General features: G+C 32.1%; 1 protein-coding gene and 1 long non-coding RNA gene across 2 annotated transcripts; one reads left to right on the top strand and one right to left on the bottom strand.

Moving 5' to 3' along the window:
* Nucleotides 1-285: 285 nt before the first annotated feature.
* LOC132602963 (uncharacterized) lies at nucleotides 286-4,620 on the bottom strand. Its single transcript, XM_060315793.1, has 5 exons — nucleotides 4,289-4,620; nucleotides 3,112-3,172; nucleotides 2,096-2,200; nucleotides 618-948; nucleotides 286-486 (listed from the first exon to the last, which is right to left on the bottom strand). Exons 1-5 carry the CDS (start codon nucleotides 4,427-4,429, stop codon nucleotides 465-467), a joined length of 660 nt encoding a protein of 219 aa, XP_060171776.1. The 5' UTR covers nucleotides 4,430-4,620; the 3' UTR covers nucleotides 286-464.
* A 4,642-nt stretch (nucleotides 4,621-9,262) lies between these two features.
* LOC132602074 (uncharacterized) lies at nucleotides 9,263-11,660 on the top strand. Its single transcript, XR_009567587.1, has 2 exons — nucleotides 9,263-9,416; nucleotides 11,311-11,660. It is a non-coding gene; the product is annotated as an uncharacterized LOC132602074 (long non-coding RNA).
* Nucleotides 11,661-19,411: the final 7,751 nt, after the last annotated feature.

Here is a 19,411-nt window from a genome sequence, read left to right as displayed (position 1 = left end):
TTGAGTTTTCTTTAGACCTTATGCCATTTACTCCTGCAACCAAATACACTGAAGTTGTTCAGTTTTTGGTACTTACATGCAGCAACTAAAAAAGTTGGATCGGTTACGCAGTTGAAACATGGTGCAATGCCATATGAAACATGGTACACAACAGGTGACGCAACAGGTGATGAGGGAATTTTCGCGAACAGTGATACTCCCTCAGTTCCAGTTTAAGTGTCTTATTTTCCATATTTAGTAACTCCTTAATTCCAACATTTCACAGCGCATGTTAAAACCACAAGATTAAAGGAACCCAAAGTGCACAAGCATTTTAAATGATGCAATCGAGTCTGAATAGCTGTTAGATAGCAATCGTTTTATCCACAAAATCTTTTGCATCCGTTCATGAAAGACCAACAGAAAATACACGAGGTTTAAGAAGCCGCAGATGAATACTTCTTCATATCCAGTTGACAAACTCATCATAAGATCCGGAAATTGCATCTGCAGATGACAACAGATTACAAGTTAATGATATTATAAGAACGTTAAGATGATGCAAATGAAGGAAAGAAAATAAAGCAAGAAACAAGGATTCTTCTGCTCATTGACTAAACAAGGAAAAATAAACATACCCTAGCAGGCCGCAGCCCTGCCAAGCTCTTGGAGTCACTTTCACGTTAGTCATAGCACCTTGCCTCATGACCGTCATGGATACCGCACACCCCTGGTTCGACTGTGATTCAGCAGCAAGGCGCTGTAGAATATTCTCACCTGACTGGACATTCCCGAATCTCACAACCTGATCTCCAAGCTGTAAACCGTCCTCTGCTGCCGGAGATGCCTCAGATATTTCATCAATCACCGCAAAGGGTCTGCTGAAAACTACATCCACATCCATGGCACTTGTAGCAGCTGTCGCAATATTGACAGCAGATCCTTGAACACCCAAACCAGCAGCGTCATCTTTGGAAGAAAGGAAAAAAATATATAGTCAGGAGAACTTCCACAAGAAAATGCTCCATCAACTATATACTCCCTTCGTTTCATTTTATACAAAGGTGCTTGATTCTCTGGAGGATAGGAACGAAAGAAAGACTTTGGGCGCATACCTAAAGTACCCTTAGAACTTGTGGTCTTAATCATATGCCATGACATTTCTATACAGCATATCATTAACAGTGAATTTTAAAGTTAAAGAGTTCTGGAATATAAAAAGATGCCGTTCTTTTTAAAGACTAATAGCCTGTTTGGCCAAGCTTTTGGAAGCCAAAAGTACTTATTTTTAGAAAGTTGAGGTGTTTGGCGTAGCTTTTACGGAAAAAACCAAGTGCTTTTGACTAGTAGCAGAAGTTGTTTTGCAGAAACTAAAAAAAGTAGCTTTTCCCCGGAAGCACTTCTGGAACATTGGCCAAGCACAAAGTACTGCTCTAATATTGTCAAGAGTGCTTTTCAAATTGATTAGCCAAAAACAAAATGATACTCCCCAAAATTACTTTTTCGAAAAGCACTTCTAACAAAAAATACTTTTCGAAATAAGCGGATTTTGGAAGCTTGGCCAAACAGGCTATAAAAAGGAAAAAGTGAAACAAAACATGGAACTGATGGAGTAGCATTTTCAGTGAACTTTAGAATAGCTTATACCAATACTGGACAAGAAGATCAATATCCTACATCAACTACAACTTGTAGAAAATGGTTCGAAGTAACCTTATGTGAAGTGATGCGCTTGGCATGCACATGGATTTTTGGTAAGAATTTGGAAGTAGTATACCTTGAGCAAGTAACTTTAAAATAAACCAAATAGCAGAATGAATGAGAATTTACAAGCAACCACAGGATTTGATTGCAGCAGCATACACAAAACGTTTGATGGTTAAGCATGAAACATGCAAAACAGCTGGTGGATCAACACATAAAACCAACTGATGCATAAGGAAAGGTTTACTATTGCACATGCACCGGCCCTCCCACTTCCAGCACGCTAATGTATTACTATTGCGCTGAAAAAGATTTACCGACCTTCTCTAACAAAACTATAGAATCCTTTAAGCAGCAGTATGAAAATGAATTATCAAAACGTTGTTTGTTACGATCCACCAGTGTCACATACCTGAATCTTTGACAGAAGAAGGTGTAGAAGCAAGCCGTGCTGAATGCAGAACTTGAATATTTTGGTCTATCTTTTCTGTCATAATCTTGTGATCGTTACGTAGCTCTGCAGTGTGGAAACACAGTGCAGTTTAGAGATGAGAAGAAAAAATTAGTATTTTGGTGCTGAAACATGAGTAGTTCTGGAACAATTACAACAAAGTATACAACATTACAGAATACGATGTGCAAAACATGGCATGCTATCGAATAATGATTATTAAAAGTAAACAGCAGTGCTTCTTCCTCAATCTATGTGTAAGGATGGTATATAGATGACAAGTAAATACCTCGCACTGAGCAAACATGTTTGAAGGCACAGAACCAAGAATTTAGAAAATAAAATTATGAGTTTATTGAAGGCACAAAACCAAGAATTTAGACAATAAAATTATGAGTTTACAACTTTAGTTTCAATTGTACTTCCTGCACCCAAGGGGCTGGCAACTACAAGCTATTTGCTTGGGCTCTCCAAAAATATTGTCGTACGCGTGTCAAATCCTCCAAAAATGCACTATTCTTAGAGGACCTGACATGCACCATTTGCCATTTTTGAAGATTCTAAGCAAGATAACCCGGGTTGGCTGGTGGACAAAGTTCATCATTCAAAAATTTTGAGGACAAAGTTACCGGATAACTTTTGCTGGTGGACAAAGTTCATCATCCAAATATTTTGAGTACAGAGTTACCGGATACTTTTGCTGGTGGGATATAGAAGGTACAGAATGGAATAGACGAGGTTCATTCAAGCTGGCCCCCGTGACCACAGCTATAAATAAAATTGAAGTTCCTAAAAACACACTACAAGGATATCATTCAGAACTTCCACTAAGTTATGACACTCAAACTCATGTCCAAAACAACTTCACCGACTAAAGCTTCAGTGAAAAAACAGACAGATTATTATAAAACTACAAACCCCAGCAAGTCCAACATGCAGAAACAACTAATAATAAAACAGGCGTTTATGAGCATTACCAGCAAGCCTATGCCGATCAGCACACACAGTTGGAATATCAATATCAGTTCTTGGGAACCCCTGTAATTACCCACATCAAATCACAAAGCCAAAAGAAAAAAAGATCAACAGCTCACATGAAAAAAACCAAATCAATACAGACTTCGGAGTTAGGATTTGAAGCATTTGGGTTTTGAATTCTAACCTTTCTAAGTTATTGGGTTCTAATAGGACCTTTTGGCCATGAAAATTTGAAAAACGGCTTGCAACCTATTTTCCAACTCCATCTTCATAATTCCAAATAAAATGCTCTTTTCTCTCCTTTGCAAAAACTATAAACAAACACAACCCCATCTTCATAAATTCCAAACAAAGTGAAATCTACGGCCAAACGCCTACTAATAATTCATACATATCCAATTGAATTTTTAAAAGAGTTAATAATGGTCAAAAACACAACTGAACTATGGTTTTTTCGTGAGTTTCCTACCTGAACTATCGTTTTTTCATGAGTTTCCTACCTGAACTATGAGGTATGTGAGTTTCCTACCTAAACTATCACCAACTATTTATCAAAACATACCTCAACTATTAGTTAGTTCACTTTTCCTATTATCTCTTTTTCAAAACAAACGGTTTAGCCAAACTCAATAACCATTAACCAACACTATACCTCCGCCCCTGATTATTTATTCAAACAGTTCTTTCAAGATTAACAACACCAACATAAGATCACAAGAAAATCCAAAAATTTAACATAAAATCTAAAAGGATATAAAAAAAAAGACCCATTAAATGGAAAAATAAAAAAGACCTCAGAATCAACAAGAAAATAATTTTAAAAAAAAATCACTTCTTTTTTTTCAAGATAACATTTTCCATCATACCAAACACACCCTTTAACCTAAAATCTAAAAGGGTAAGTAAAAAAAGACCCAATAAATGGAAAAGTAAAAGAATTACCTCGGAATCAACAAGGTTACCTGAAAGTTTGTTTGTCTAAATTATATACAAATGCTTTTCGGACAATGTTTTCTACTTATTTATCAAACACAAGAAAATAAGTAAAAGAAATCATTCTTTTTTTTTTTTTCAAGAAAACATTTTCCATCATACCAAACACACCCTTTAACATAAAATCTAACAGGATAAGTAAAAAAGACTCAAAAAAAAGTAAAAGTAAAAAAGAATTACTACCTCAGAATCAACAAGGTTGCCTGAAAGTCCAGGTCCACCAGGTTGGCTAAGTCTCTGAATAATAACATCCATTTCAGTTTCTTTATTTGCTCTTTCATCCATTAATTTCATTGTTTCTGCTTTCAAATTTGTACCCACCATTTTTGTTACTTGCTTTTTTTTGGTTTCTCTCAAATTTTCTTCACAAATTTCACTAGGGTTTATGGAATTGAATAGGCTGAATTTGCTTGGAAGGAAAAAGAATTGCAGTTAGGGTCCTTGCATTGTTTTAAGAAGTACAATTAGGTCCAGCTATAAATCTTACCAGTACTGTTTAGTATACAACAACAACCCACTGTAATGGATAGAGCTTACAAAGGCTTTACTCCTAACTTGTGAAGGTCGAGAAGTTGTTATTTTTTGTCAGTAAGGGACTAAGGAGTTGTTTTGGTAGAGTATATAAAAATAGTACTGAATAAGGTGTATTAGTAATGATGAGATTAGTAATGCTAAAATTTGTTATGTTGGGTTATAATTCTTATCGACTGTTTGAATTTGGTGTATTAGGGGCAATTCTGTTTTTAATCATGCTTATTCATGTATTAATAACTCTTATATTGCCAATATCAAATTTTTCATGCATAGAATAGTACTAAATAATGCGTATAACTAATAGAACATGTATTAGTCCAGTGCCACTAGGTTGGCAAAGTCGCTGAATTATACTCCCTTCGGATCAAAATGAGTGTCTACTTAACTATTTGTACAGTCCTTAAGAAAATACTAATTCCTACATAAAAATAGGTAATTTGACTAAACTGCCCCTAATTAAATAAGTATTGAATTTGATCATCTAACACTTAATAGGGAAAAATATAGAAAAATAAGATTAATTATTTCTTGATTTGCTAAGTGAATATTCTTTTTGACACAAAAAAAAAATTAAGTGGACACTTTTTTCAACTTCTTTAATTAGCTCTTTCATCCATTAATTTCATAGTTTCTGCTTTCAAATTTGTACCCACCATATTCTTTTTAAATTTGTTTTCTTCATTTTTTTTTTCTTTTTTGGGGTTTCTCTTAAATTTTCTTTTCAATTTCCACTAGGGTTTATGCTGAAATAATAGGATAGTGCAATGGAATAGAATTGGTGAGATTGCTTGGGCAAAGGGTTGTGCTATCCACGTGCCATGTTTGTGAAGGAAGAGCAAATTGCAGGAGGGTCCTTGCATGTTTCAAGAAGTACAATCTAGTCCAGCTGTAAATCTTACCAATGAGCCTGCACGTCTAGCTGAGCGAGCCGGATCAAATTGGATCCGAGTCTTATCGAGTCAAGATTTGACTGAACTTTAACAGAATAGAATCGAGTTGAGTTAAATTTTGACCGACGCCAAATTGGACTGAGCTAAAATTTAGGCACATGAAAAAAAAAACAATTAAAATTTGTTTGCTTTCACTACGATTTGAAGCTAAGATCTCACGATATATAATGAAAATTTATACTCCCTCCGTTGACGTTTACTTGTCTATGCTTGCCTTGACATGCTTCTTAACATAGGTGGATTCAGGATTTAAATTTTATGAGTTTAATCTTAAGAATTTTAGTATTGAAGCCATTATATTTTAAAGTTATAGGTTCATGTCTGCTATATATTATAACTTTAATAATTTTTTTCCCATATATTTATACTCTGCGTCAAAAGTTAGGGGTTCAATTGAACCCCCAATTATAAGGCTGCATATGTCACTGTCTCTTAAGAAGCAATAAATAAAATGATAATTTTACTATATCACTCCTAATTATTATAAGTCGTCAATTTTGGGAAATGACTTGGAGTACTTTATAATAAGGATAAAAGAGGTATAAACCGGTAAATTATCTCTTTTTTTTTTATATAAACTGGATAAATAAAAATGGATATATATTTTTAGTATAGTAGACAAGTAAAAGTGGAAGTGCGAGTATTGAACTATTTTTATATTAAACATTATATGATCTTCAGAAATTAGCTCGCCCCTTGTAGGGAGGGAAGTGATGAAATACTTTAATTACATCAAATTGACATCTTGACAAACTATCAACAACTTCCACAATGGATAATCTAAAATTTACCCACCTAACCATGTTAATTTAATTCATGATAATACACGAAAGACTTTGATAAATTCAAAGCCTTATCAAGACACAATGTCCTCATAATTCTCTGTTTCCAGCTTTTGCTCTTTAGCTTCTTTCTTATAGGAATATTTTATTATTTGTTCGTCATTTCCTTGCTTAATTTGATATTTGCATCTTTGTAAGTATTAAGAAGAATTCAACCTTTTATCACCGTAGATCTTCTATTAGAATAAAAGGAGAGTCCACAATGGAGGCTGGCCAACCCTCACTAACTACGACTGTTCCAAAAATCAATCCTAATCCATTACAATATTCAGATCTGTTCAAACCAAAAACCTTGAATGATTCATTACATAGTCAGGTCCAATCACTGTCCCAAATTCAAATGAAACCAGTAACTTTCCTACATGGGGTGTCATACATTAAATACACTGAAGCAGAAGTTGATCAGATGAATATCATTGAAAATCTTCAGTATGCTGTGGTAGGGAAGTTCTCATATGGCCAGCCAGATATTGAACAACTTCGTTTGATAATCCCTGCACAATGTGAAATAAAAGGTGAGTGTAGAACAGGTTTTCTAAGAAATCGCCATGTGCTTATCAGATTAAGTCTTTTTGAAGACTTTGTGAATTTCACATCAAAGCCTGTATACTACATTCAAGATAGAGAGGGATACTCGTACCAAATGAGACCACTGATCTATGATTCGAACTTCAAGGTTGATGAAGAAGCATCAAAGACAATGGCATGGATTTCCTTCCCAAAGTTATTGCCTACATACTTTGTGAAGGAAACTCTTTTTTCAATTGCATCGGCAGAGGGTATTCCTATACAATTGGATACGGCTACGATCAACAAGACTAGACCTAGTTGTGCTAGGGTCAAGGTTTTAGTAGATTTGTTAGCGGATTTACCCAAAACAGTGAGGATGGATATTGAAAATGAAAAAACAGGAGCAATAAGGACTGTTAATGTTCAGATTCATTATGATTACCTTCCTAAGTATTGCAAGGAATGTAAATTACAGGGACATGAACTAGAGGTTCATTTTTTTTTTTTTTTCTTTTTTTACATATATAGATTTAGGATCCCCTGAACACAAAACTAGAGGTTGACTTAGTGGTTCAAACTTCACCTTGATTCCAAGTTAAGATCGTTTGTTAAAATTTTTGTTTAACCTCTTGGTGTTGTCTATTTCTCGAGTCCTTCGAGTATACTAATTTAAGTGATATAATTTGAAGTCAAGGGGAAGGAACAATTAGCTATTCTAGAAGATCAATAGGCCGTTTCAAAAATAATTAGTGGGTGGCTTGACGAAAGTATAGAAGCTTAGTGGCTAGTTGAGCTATTTACTCTTAACAAGAAATGTCCTAAGATAAATATAAAACAGAAATCAATTAAAAGAAAAGGCTCTTATTTTTTTTCTTTCTTTTATAACATTCTTATGATGAGCTTCATAATTAAAAGAGTATATATCAAGAAATAATCTAGCATGATAATGTGTTTTTCTCCTTTCTTTGTGTTTTCCCTTTCTCAAGTATGCATTTCTTATACCACTAAATATTATCGTGAGACGGATAGGAGCCTTGCATCCTTAATTAATAAGGAGTTCGGGTAAATGGAAAAATTTATGGTTAAGAATGCTTCACCTTCAATGAGCGTTACGCAATGCGAATTTGAAGAAGTCGAAATCCTAAAGTGGGTACCGAACATTGGATGAAAACAAAAGTATTGATTCTTTATTTTGTGGCAATTCTTCCTTCAACTCACCAGTACTCTAGCTCTCCACAGCTCTGCCAATGTTGCATCTAACAAATCCTAATTATAACTTTGAAAATTTCAAACCTGAAGCAATTTGGTATATATTTTTCATTGGGGACAAATAAATATCCATGCCACTTGTTTCATACTAAAAGCTTGCTAATTAATTTAATTTGTAAACCAGTAGAAATATCCATACTTTTGTAGGAGCCTTTTCATTTTTACAAATAGCAAATACAAAAGTATTCTTGATTTCTTTTATTATTTATTTTTGTATAATATTGGCCTGAGATGAATTTAAGTTGAGTAACATGGTCAGTGAGCATTCATATATTCCCGACTGTAACTTGAATTTGGAATCGAGACACAGTTATTTATTCTTGCTAGTTTCTCGACACGTGTGTCGACTAGCAGTCTAAGTAATACAATTATACAACTATTTTAATTAGCTTGACTGTGTTTTCTAATAACCATTATCAGTCGTCCTGTTATATTTTCAAATTAACCATGATTTATTAATCAAAGAATTAGTGATATCTACGTACCATGAAGTACACTTTGAATCGTGCAACTTCCTAGTAATTATTTTTTGACTTTATTTACAGTAGTAGCAATCTTGTTACTTTCATGGTGATGTATGACGAAAATGAAAACTTTGATCAGTTCAATACTTTATCATGACTAAGTACTCCTCCCTTTCTTTTTTTCTTACAATGTTTATCTAGTTGATTTCTTTAACCATCAACCTGGATTATAGTGGGGCAGATAAGATCTCTCCACCTTTAATCAAAAGTCTAATATTCGAGTTTTGAATGAAAAAAATCCTTACTTACGTGGCGAAATCTAAATTAGTCAGGACCTCAATGCGGATATCGGACACTAGGTAGAACACCACAAAAAGTATTTAGTTAATTGATTTATTTGACATTTTCCTTATTTTGTGTTTAAGGTTAACACTTTCCCCTTAAATGGGCTTTATGCGAATTAGATTAGTTGGGGCCTTAATAAGAGAACCGGACACCGATTGAAAAACAAAAAATAATCTAGATGATTTCTTTGACATTTTCCTTTTCTTGTGTTAGGTCAATTTATACATTATTTAGAGGAAAAAAATTAAAAAAAAATGTTCTTGGATCACTATAAATACACCCTTTGATATCCTCCAGTTTCACAATTAATTAAAGTATTTCAAAGAGATCTTAGAAATGGCTAGCAAAATAACTTTCTGTGCTGTGCTCTTTTGCTTTCTTCTCATGTTTGCTTCTGGTGAGTGATTCTTTAATATCTGTTTATTATTTCTTAATTATTTACTTTTGTGTTTTTTTTGTTACTAAGACCTATTCCATAGAATAAACATTATAAGTTCAATGTTTTTGGTACGTACAATGGAAAGTACAAACGTTATAAGTTCATTCTGAGTTTCATTTTGTGGTACTTTAGTATGACGGAAAACATTTATCATGAAAGTTACTTTCTGGTGCTTAGTTATAGAAAAATATGTTTTTTTCATCAGAAGAAAAACGTGGCGTTCCTATGGGCGGAAATTATTTTCCTTAACAAATATATCTACCCTCTCCATCAACTTACTCTAACTAACGGTTATACATATTGTTATTATTATGAATGAATCCACTTTACCCCCTAACATTTAAGGGTTGAAAACAATACCCCCTCACATATTGAATGAGAACGATAACCCTCTTATCCAATATTTTCCGGTGAGAATAAATAATTAATTTCAAAAAAATAATAAAAAGTCACTAAACTAGCCATTGAAACGAGATTTAATCTTTGTTAAATCTTACCTATATTTTTCTCTATATGTCCAAGTTTTGAATCTTTTGTCTATATATATATATATTAACAATTAAAATTAAAACACAAAATTTGGTGGACTGGAAACCAAAGAGAAGATAATTCAATTGCTTATGTAAAATAGTGTTAAGTAGTAATTATTAAATTTATCAATATATCTTACGACAAGTAACAAGAGAAAGTTTCTATTTATATTTTGGACGAATTCAAAATCACGACTAAAATCATATATGATATTATTTTGATTAAACGTAAGATACTAAATGAAAAAGAAAATAATTAAAATATCATAGTAAGAAAAACAGAATGAGAAAAGGGTTAGAGAAATGTGTGTGTGTGTGTATACACACACATATTCATTATGATCTAGAGATTAAATCAAATAATATTTAAAAACATTTAATTTGTTTCCTTTAATTTCACAGAAATAACGTTAATTTGAGTATATTATATTGAAAATTAGATGATACTTGACATTTTGTTATAATACAATGCACTCAAACAAGCGACATCACAATGTAACATAGATTAGTGTCTTTTAATATCATCCGCTCGCGTGGGTACTAATACTAGGTTGTATTTAGATTGTTGAATAATTAAGATCTTGGCCCTCTAGTCCCACAAACCAAATAAAATAAATAAATAAATAAATAATAATAATAATGAAGGAAATATAGCTTGAAATTTATTAATAGAATTTTTCAAGTAATTGTTATACATTATTTTCAGAAGAATAGGTGAATGAGACAATAACAAGTCTGATATATTGTATTTAATTCTAGAAAAAAAAAAGATCTTTATTAAAAACAAAAGATTCTCACCGGAAAATATTGAATAGGGGGGTTATCGTTTCCATTCAATATGTGAAGGGGGTATCTTTTCCTAACCCTTAAATGTTAGGGGTAAAGTGAAATTCACTCTATTATTATCATAGATTGCCTTTCAATTTGGCCCGGCTTGTACAATCGAAATGGAAAATATTCTCCATGAAAAAGTCATATTTTGGTGCTTGGTTGTCAAGAAATTATATTTCCCGAGGAAAATATTTTCACCAAAAAAGAAAAAATGACTTTCCTATTACTTACGAGCGTAACTCATTTTTTGTTAGAACTATCTCAGTTCTTAATAACAACCAACAAAATTTCATCAAAACACTAACCAAACTGCTAATATAATCATTAATCTTGATTATATACTTTCAAAAAATATATAGCATTATTTTTTCACTCACCAACCAAATATCAAGATATATTTTCCTCGAGAAACATTTTCGTCAAACCAAATAATGGCATGCTTCATTTTTTATTATTTCCTAAGATTTCTTTTTGTCTATTGTTTAATGCAGAAATGCAGACAACAGAAGCAAAATACTGTGGGAAACCTAGCAAAGGCTGGCATGGGAAATGTTTTCCCAAAAAATGTGACCATTGGTGCAAGACTAAGGAACATGGAGCCTATTATGGGAGTTGTTACAAGGGATATTGCTACTGTTACTACAAATGTTGAAAAATAAATGGATCACAATATATGGCCATATACAGGCCTATCTTATGGCACAGTGTGTCTTAAACAATATGTGGTTGAATAAATGCTGCTATCAATTTCATGGTTGATTGCAGCAAGATCATATTTTTTATGGTCTTAATGTTTGTAACTTGATGTTTTTATATATGAAATATATGGTATTATTGTGTATACGTTGGAAATATGCTTCTGTGCACATTCTTCTTTTCTACTCTTAACATAGTAATTTCGCGACATAGACATAATAGGACTTGGCAAGGGCGGAATTACAGTTGGTGTTGTCTTCACAACGGGGCAATAATCCTGATTTTGCCAATTGAGGCCGTGAGCTGAGACAATTTTTTTTTTCTGGGGCCACTGAGATCCGCTTTCACGAATTAAATCTTTTAAAATCAGAATAGCTTATATAATCATTATCCAATTTAACTCCATATTTTCAACCTTTAATTTCTTCTTTATGTGAAAATAACAAGAAGTGTGTTATAGGATTTGGGTATCAACTTACTAACAACATTACTAACAACATGTATTTATAGGGACAATAAATTTGGGTATATATCAACATTCAACAATATATCATAGAATTAGCTGATTCAAGAAGCATAATGCTTGGTATCATCTGTATAATATCACCATGTAACAACAAACTATACTCTGATAAATACTCCCTTCGTCCCAAAAAGATTGTCGTAGTTTGATTTGGTACGGAGTTTAAGAAATAAAAGAAGATTTTTGAAATATGTGGTTCAAAATAATTCTTAGTTATTTGTGTGGTTGTAAATCATCTCATAATTAAAGTTAAATTATTTCTAAATATAGAAATGTGTCAATTTTTTTATCACAATTTAATAAGGAAAATAAGACAATCTTTTTGGGACAGAGGGAGTAAGAGATTAATTAACTCATGACGCTATTGTTTTTTTCCTTTAACCTTTTTTTAATTAGTGGACTTTTCTTTGTGTTGGTATTAGTTGTATATTCAGTATATACCATTAATATTTTGTCAGCTTCGACAATCTTACCCCGATCAGATTTTGCAAGTATCAATTCCAAGCATACATAAAAGTCAAAAACCCGAACATAAACGAAAAAACATGCAGCTTAATTACCTGTAAAATATAGCGTAGGTCAAGTACAAGAATTTAAGTTAAATGAGTTTAAGTTACCTGCGCTGACAGTACAGAAAATATCAACACAATAAGAATCCCTTCATAAATATTGACAATAATCTAATAAAATAGTAGTAGTAGTTATAGCTAACATGCTATCATATGTCAAAATTCATTGATAGTCGTAAAAAAATCTTTACACTGCCAGCCTATATAATTTAAATCCAAAATATGAATGTCGAATATAGCTTTATTGGCTCCTTTTAGCTTAAAGGAATCAAGATTAATTCATTATTTTGAGACAGAAAACTACAAATAGAACAAGGATGAAACAGCTCAAACGACTTTTTTTCGATGTTTTTAATGCTTAGATACCAAGAACATTGCTTCTAACTTTGAATTTACTAAGAATCCAATTCCTATAAATATCTACTATTTATTACAATTTTCATATAACTCTTTGCAATTTGATATAATTAAAGAGACGTTTGAATATGTATGGCAGAATCTCATGTTTGCTTCTCTAAGTTTCTAGTAATACTTTTTTGCCTACTTCTCATTGTGTCAAATGGTGAGTTTCAAAAAAAGGTTGAAAGCAAATGCTTTGTATGATTCCTTCACTTTAAAGAAAGTGGTAGAATTACGTGACCGGCTCAAATGCATAAATTGTTAGAGATGGTGCACATATAAAATTTGTGCCTATGTCTACAATATGTCTTTTCATGTGTGTGCCTGATTCTTTTTTTATAAATAGTGACTAAATGCATAAATTCTTTTTGATAATGTGTATCAGTGCGACTTGAAAACCCCGTCTCAATTTGCTTTTTTTAATGTATGTTTAATTGTGTGGCTATTTCATCTAAAGTGATACTATCAAAATCTCTTATCTATGATGAAATCCGCTGGAATTTTATTCGTCGGCAACGTTTCCAACAGATCCACTACTGACGAGCTAAATTTCGACGACGTGTCCGTTAGAAATTAGTGATTTTTCTAGTAGTGAAATTTAAACTATTAGAAAGTGTGAATATTTATTTCTTTATCACAACAAATATTGGAGTACTTTGGGTGTGAACCACAAGTTCCAAAAGTAAGTTTTTTTTTCGTTTAATCACCGTGTTCAATAAAATTATGTATTCAACTATTAAATTGAGACGGAGGGAATAATAAATTTCATTCTGCTTTTTAATTCTTCCCTTTTTTTTGGAAAAGTTACGAATATGTATTCCGCCAACTAATTTAACAACATGGTCGAAATAAACAAAACATATACACTATTTATATATATGTTGTGTATAGGTATGTATAGTTTGTGTATATTTTAGTATAATTATACACAATCTATACATGCTTTATATATTTTGTAGACTAGATCACTAACAGATACTGGGCTGTAATTCCACCCCTCCCCCCCCCCCCCCCCCCCCAACCTTCCTTTTTTTTTTTTTTTTTTTTTTTTTTGTATGTGTATGCAGATATTGAAGCTGTGGAGGATGGTATTTGCAAGCAGTTTAGTTCAACATTTAGTGGGCAATGCTATGTGTCCGCTCATTGTGAGGAAAATTACGTTAAAGAGGGATCTTCCTCAGGAGAGTGTGAATGGAAAGGAATTCACTGGGGTTATGTTTGCATGTGTGAATATTTTTGCTAAGTGAAATCATCAAATACTCACATCTAAGAAAATATAATATAATTAGAAGCTTGTCCTTGTTATATATAATAAGATAAGAGAGTTGTAATGGAGATGAACAAATGTTATTGAGTGCAAAATAAGATAAGAGAGTGTAAGTGTTCCCAATGTTACTTTTGTATTTCTACTCATGAAGAGAGCAACGATATTGAAAAGAAATTTTTGAAAGTATAAAATACATCTTTAGTTTCATCTACTTTGTGGTTTTGCTATTTGTTAAAGAGTGTGGTCATCTCACTTAAGAGTTTAAATTGTTGGAGAAAGCATACTTGTATTTACTTAATTATGTCTTCAATACGTCCCCTCACGTGAGGAATTGATTCTTCCCGTGAATCAAGCACTTGAAAATTAATTTTTTTAATAATAGGTGGCGGTGCGACTCAAACCTATCATGCTGTATTGTGTTCTCGTCTCATCTAAAAACTTAAACTGTTAGATAATACACACATTAATGAATTTAATTATATCTTCAATATTGCCCCTCGCGTGCGAGCATGATTATTTTTCTTGTGCTGAGTACATGAAAATTCTTTTTTGAAAATGGGTTCGAATCCTAAACTTTTCTGTCTGCTCTGATATCATGTTAAAGTGTGTGGCCATTGTTGACACCTAATTTTCACCTCATAAGATGCGTATTTTAATTTTTAAAATTCTTGAGTCAAAGATGGAGCAAAGATGCACAAAATTTCAAAATCTCGAGAAAATTGCAAAAAATTGTCATTTAATTATTATTTTGTAAAAATTGACAATCACGAGAAAATTACGAGTTATTTACTTTCATAAATATAATTCAAAAGAAAATACGTATCCTGCTCCGTCTAACTTGAAAAAATTGTTAATTAAGACGACGCATGAATTACGGCTCATTTTTTACCGCATTTTTCACATTTTTAAATATTCCCCGGAACTATATCAATATTAGGCTTGTTTTAAAGCTAATATTTTAAATTTACAAGTTTTAAATTTTAATTAGCCTGAATAATTATTTTTTATTTAGTTATATGTGTGTTTATAATACCTAGCCTTTATTTAATTTAAATTAGGGAAGGAGGGGGTTAATTTAAACGATTTTAAAAACTAAGAGGGGGAGATTTATAAAAAATAAAGGGGTGGAAGTTTATTAAAATACACACCACCCCCACTCTTTATTTTTCCCTTACCTGACCACCCTCTCCTCTTCTCATCCGATACTAGGGTTTCATTCGTTTGGGCCAATCCATGGGCAATTTCTCAAAAAAAAAAAAATGTACAATTTGAGTACCATTTTAAGGTTTTCTATCCTATTTGTACAATCTATACGTTGGATGTGCTAGTTTTTTGTCCTATTGATGACTAAGTGTTCTATCCTAGTATTTTGCTGATTCTCTTGATTTTTATTTGGATTTTAGGATATAGATTTGTTATATTGTGTGATATGTGCTATTTTTTGATTGGTAATAGTACAATTAGTACAAATTCGTTGAGGAATTTGATGAGTTGTTACTGAAATTGGAATTTTTTCGAATTAGGTTTCAAATGAGTGGGAAAATCTGTTGTGGATTTGGTTTTTTCCATGGTTTGTCCCTAAAACCTATTTTGCTACTCCTATAAATAGAAAGAGATGGCCATTCGAAAGGGGCTTCTTTTTTTGGCTAGACAGAAAAGTCCTAAGCATTGAAGAATCATATATATCTCTCATTCCTTATATACTGCTAGATATACCACCTATATACTAAAAACCCTGCTAATATATCACTACTATAAAAAGAAGAACATTACAAATTCAAACTCCATATATACTAATTTAGATATACTGATATTATAGAAGAAATTAAATAAAAACAAGGGTAATTTCCGAAGGTTTAAGTGTTGGTATTTGAGGTGTTGATCCCATTCCTTCCATTTGATCTTTAGGTTGCCCCTATAAGAGGTAAACCCTTTCCTTCAATCTTATCTCTACTTTCAGTTTTAAGCATTTACTATTTTAGCTTGCTTATTGTTTAGAATGTGATAAATAGTCAGTTTTTACTTTATGATGATGATTTTGCCTTTGTTTTGATCATTTAAAGTTGCAAAATTGATTAAATGTTAGTTTATGTCATACTAAGTAAATATTATAACTTGTTAGGTTAAAAAAAAATGAGAATAAATAACTAAAAAGGGGAAGGGTTTAAGGTTCTTAAGTTTTCTGTTTGAGGTAGTTGCTTTAAATAGGTGTGATAAGAATTTTTTTGTTGAAAATGATCTACATTTAGGCTCTAATCTTTTACCCTTCTTAAGTTCTGTGTTTTGTGTGAAAAAATATGGCTTTGAGACTGTTTTTGACTTTGAAATGATTTTTAAAGATATAAAGTGATCTACCTTGGCTTATTTAGTCATTGGATAACTTCTAGTTGTTAAACTAGCTAAATGTTATTACTAGTAGTTGTTCAAATTCATTTAAGGGTATTATAATTGCTTGATATATGAAAACTATTTTAGGTGAGTAAATTTCTCTTTTTAAATGAAGTTGTGGAATTATTTGATGGTCTTGAATGTCTTTATTTGAAAACTAGATACTCTGAGTTACTTTGGGTTTGTTGATCATGTTTTGTCATCCCTCTACTATCTAGATTGCTAAAATATGATACACAACTAGTGCTAAGTCCTTTACAACTTGGTTTATGAATAATGTATTTACAGTTCTTCGTGAAGATGGCCTTAAGTCATATTTGAAAGCTGATTTGTAATTTGAAATTTTGAAAAAGTAGGAACTAAATGAGTCTTATGACCTATCAAGCTTGACTGAGTATTCTAATAGGGTTGAAAATGACTTAGTATATAACTTGTAGGTCCTTGATATCATAAATTGTTAATATGGGAGTTAGTTAATAAAAATGGGGACCTGTTTTGTTAAAATGGAGCCTAATCAATTCTTAAACGCTTATGTGTGCTTAGTTGAAGTCTTAAGAGTTAGAGATAACAAAAAGATTAGAAATTCCCTTTTGTTTTGACACTTACTCCTGTTTTGAATCACTTAAGTCATATGGGGATTAAAATCAACCTTTTTTTGACCTTGAAGTGATAAATTGTGGATATGTGGTATCTTGTAACTTGGCACTGTCTTGAATCCATTTGGTTGTTCTAGAGAAAAACTGAGTTTGCTATTTGCTAAACAAGGCTCTTAAGACTAAAATTGTAAGAAACAAACCTATTTGACTTAAGAGTAGTAAATTGTGATTGGAGATTGTGCTATAACTTGCAATTTTGCTTATTTTCTCAAGTCTGAAAATTTGAAGTTGAGTAAAATTCATTCCTGTGTCAAGACTGTTCCTTATGATTCTTGTTAAGTGTTGTAATGCAACTTTAATTATCTACTGAAGTTGAAATTATGAATCTTGTTTTGCCTACCATTGATCACTAAGCTTACTTAATTAATAGACTACTAAAACTGTACAAGTAGAACTTTTAAACCTTTTTGTGAAATTGCGTGTTCTTTGGTTCTCTTGATTGCTTGTTTTGGACCCTATATTTAGATGAAGTTCCTTTAATAGTGATTAAGCCTTGTTTAGTAAAACTGGTTCTTGACAAAAAAAAAAAAAGTACTTGGCATAACATGTAGTGTTTAGGGAACTCTGTGAAGGTTCAACTTTTCATTTTTCATTTACTTAGATTTTTCCTTACATAAATCCATGAGGTATCTCTGTTTGCTTTAAAAAATGCATTACATTTGCTTTAGAAAACTTAAAACTGACTTGAAAAAGAAGAAGAAACTCTGTGTGAACTATTTAGACCATTTGTGTATTTACTTGCCTCACTTCTCCCTTGTTGACTTTTTTTTGTTTTGTTTTGTTTTTTTTGTTGTGACACTTAGAATCTGAGATTTTTTTTTTTTTTTTTACTGTAAACTTGTTGTTGTTCTGGAAAATTGATTGCAAGAGTTTGAAAAGAAAACTGTAAGCATTTTAGAAAGATGAAACTACCTTTGATTGTTTAGCTTGGCTGCTTCTCTCAGTTCTATCTAGTGTGTGATCTCACCTTTAAACCTCTATGATATTGTTTAGAACCCTCTTTGAATCTTGTTTGGACTATTGTATTTGAATAATTAAGAAAGCTAATAGGAAATAGCTTAATTCTGTCCCTTTCATTTTTATGGAAGCTGTTGTGCTATAAGAATACTTTCCCATGATCATCTAGATGTATCTTTCTGTTTGGAACTGCTATTTTCTTTCATTAGGTTTATACTTGAAAATAATTGAAATCTTTGTAAGTGTTTTCACTCGATCAACCTCTAAAACTATGTGTGTAGTTGATAATTGCGTTCATTAACTCCATAAGTTGTTGAAACAGATTGAGACTTGAAATTGCATTTTTTAGAATATGTGAATACCTTACAAAACTGGTCACTTTTGGTTTATTTTAGCTTGACTTAACCTGTGCCTAGAGACCCTGTGTACATTATTTTTGACCCACTAGTATCTCTGAATACATGAAAGACGGACTGGTAATTGAACTTATGCTATAAACGTTGCTTGTGACCTGGTAATTGTCTAAGCAAGATTACTAAAAACCTGTGATTACAAGTTTTTAAAAACTAGGGAGGAGAAAGTTTGTCAAAACTAGGGCTGGGCATAATATGGTTCAACCCGAAAAAACCGACCGAACCGAACCGAAGTTAACTTCGGTTTCGGTCTATTCGATCCAGTTCGATTTAAATTTATAAGATTTCAACAATTCGGTTCGGTTTTCGATTTATGCAAAATTTAATTCGTTTAAACCGAAAAACAGAATTTTAACAAGCCTTTTTTTCTTGAAACATATATTATACCTATATATTGGGCTTCTACCCAAAAATAATAAACTAAAAGGCTCAAATTCCAATCCCAATATAAAAATATCCAAGTCCAGCCCAATTATTGTACCGTATCCAACTATCCATCTAATATCATCTACCCAAACAAAACAAAACAAAACAAAAAAGTACTTCTATAATATGTGACTGTGGTCTGTGTGTTATTATAGTAGAGAAAATATGACAAATTTCTTGAAAATGTATAAAGCTTATACCGAGAGGAGAAACAAAGAGACCAAAACAGTTGATTGTCTAGCTGAAGTGTTGATTGCTTCTCACTATCAGGATGTCTTATTAATCCTCCATTTTGTTT

The sequence above is a fragment of the Lycium barbarum genome, chromosome 7 (assembly GCF_019175385.1).
Source record: "Lycium barbarum isolate Lr01 chromosome 7, ASM1917538v2, whole genome shotgun sequence".
In the NCBI taxonomy this organism is placed as follows: domain Eukaryota; kingdom Viridiplantae; phylum Streptophyta; class Magnoliopsida; order Solanales; family Solanaceae; genus Lycium; species Lycium barbarum.
Note: the sequence above shows the minus strand (reverse complement) of the source record. Positions and strands in the feature narration are given on the sequence as shown.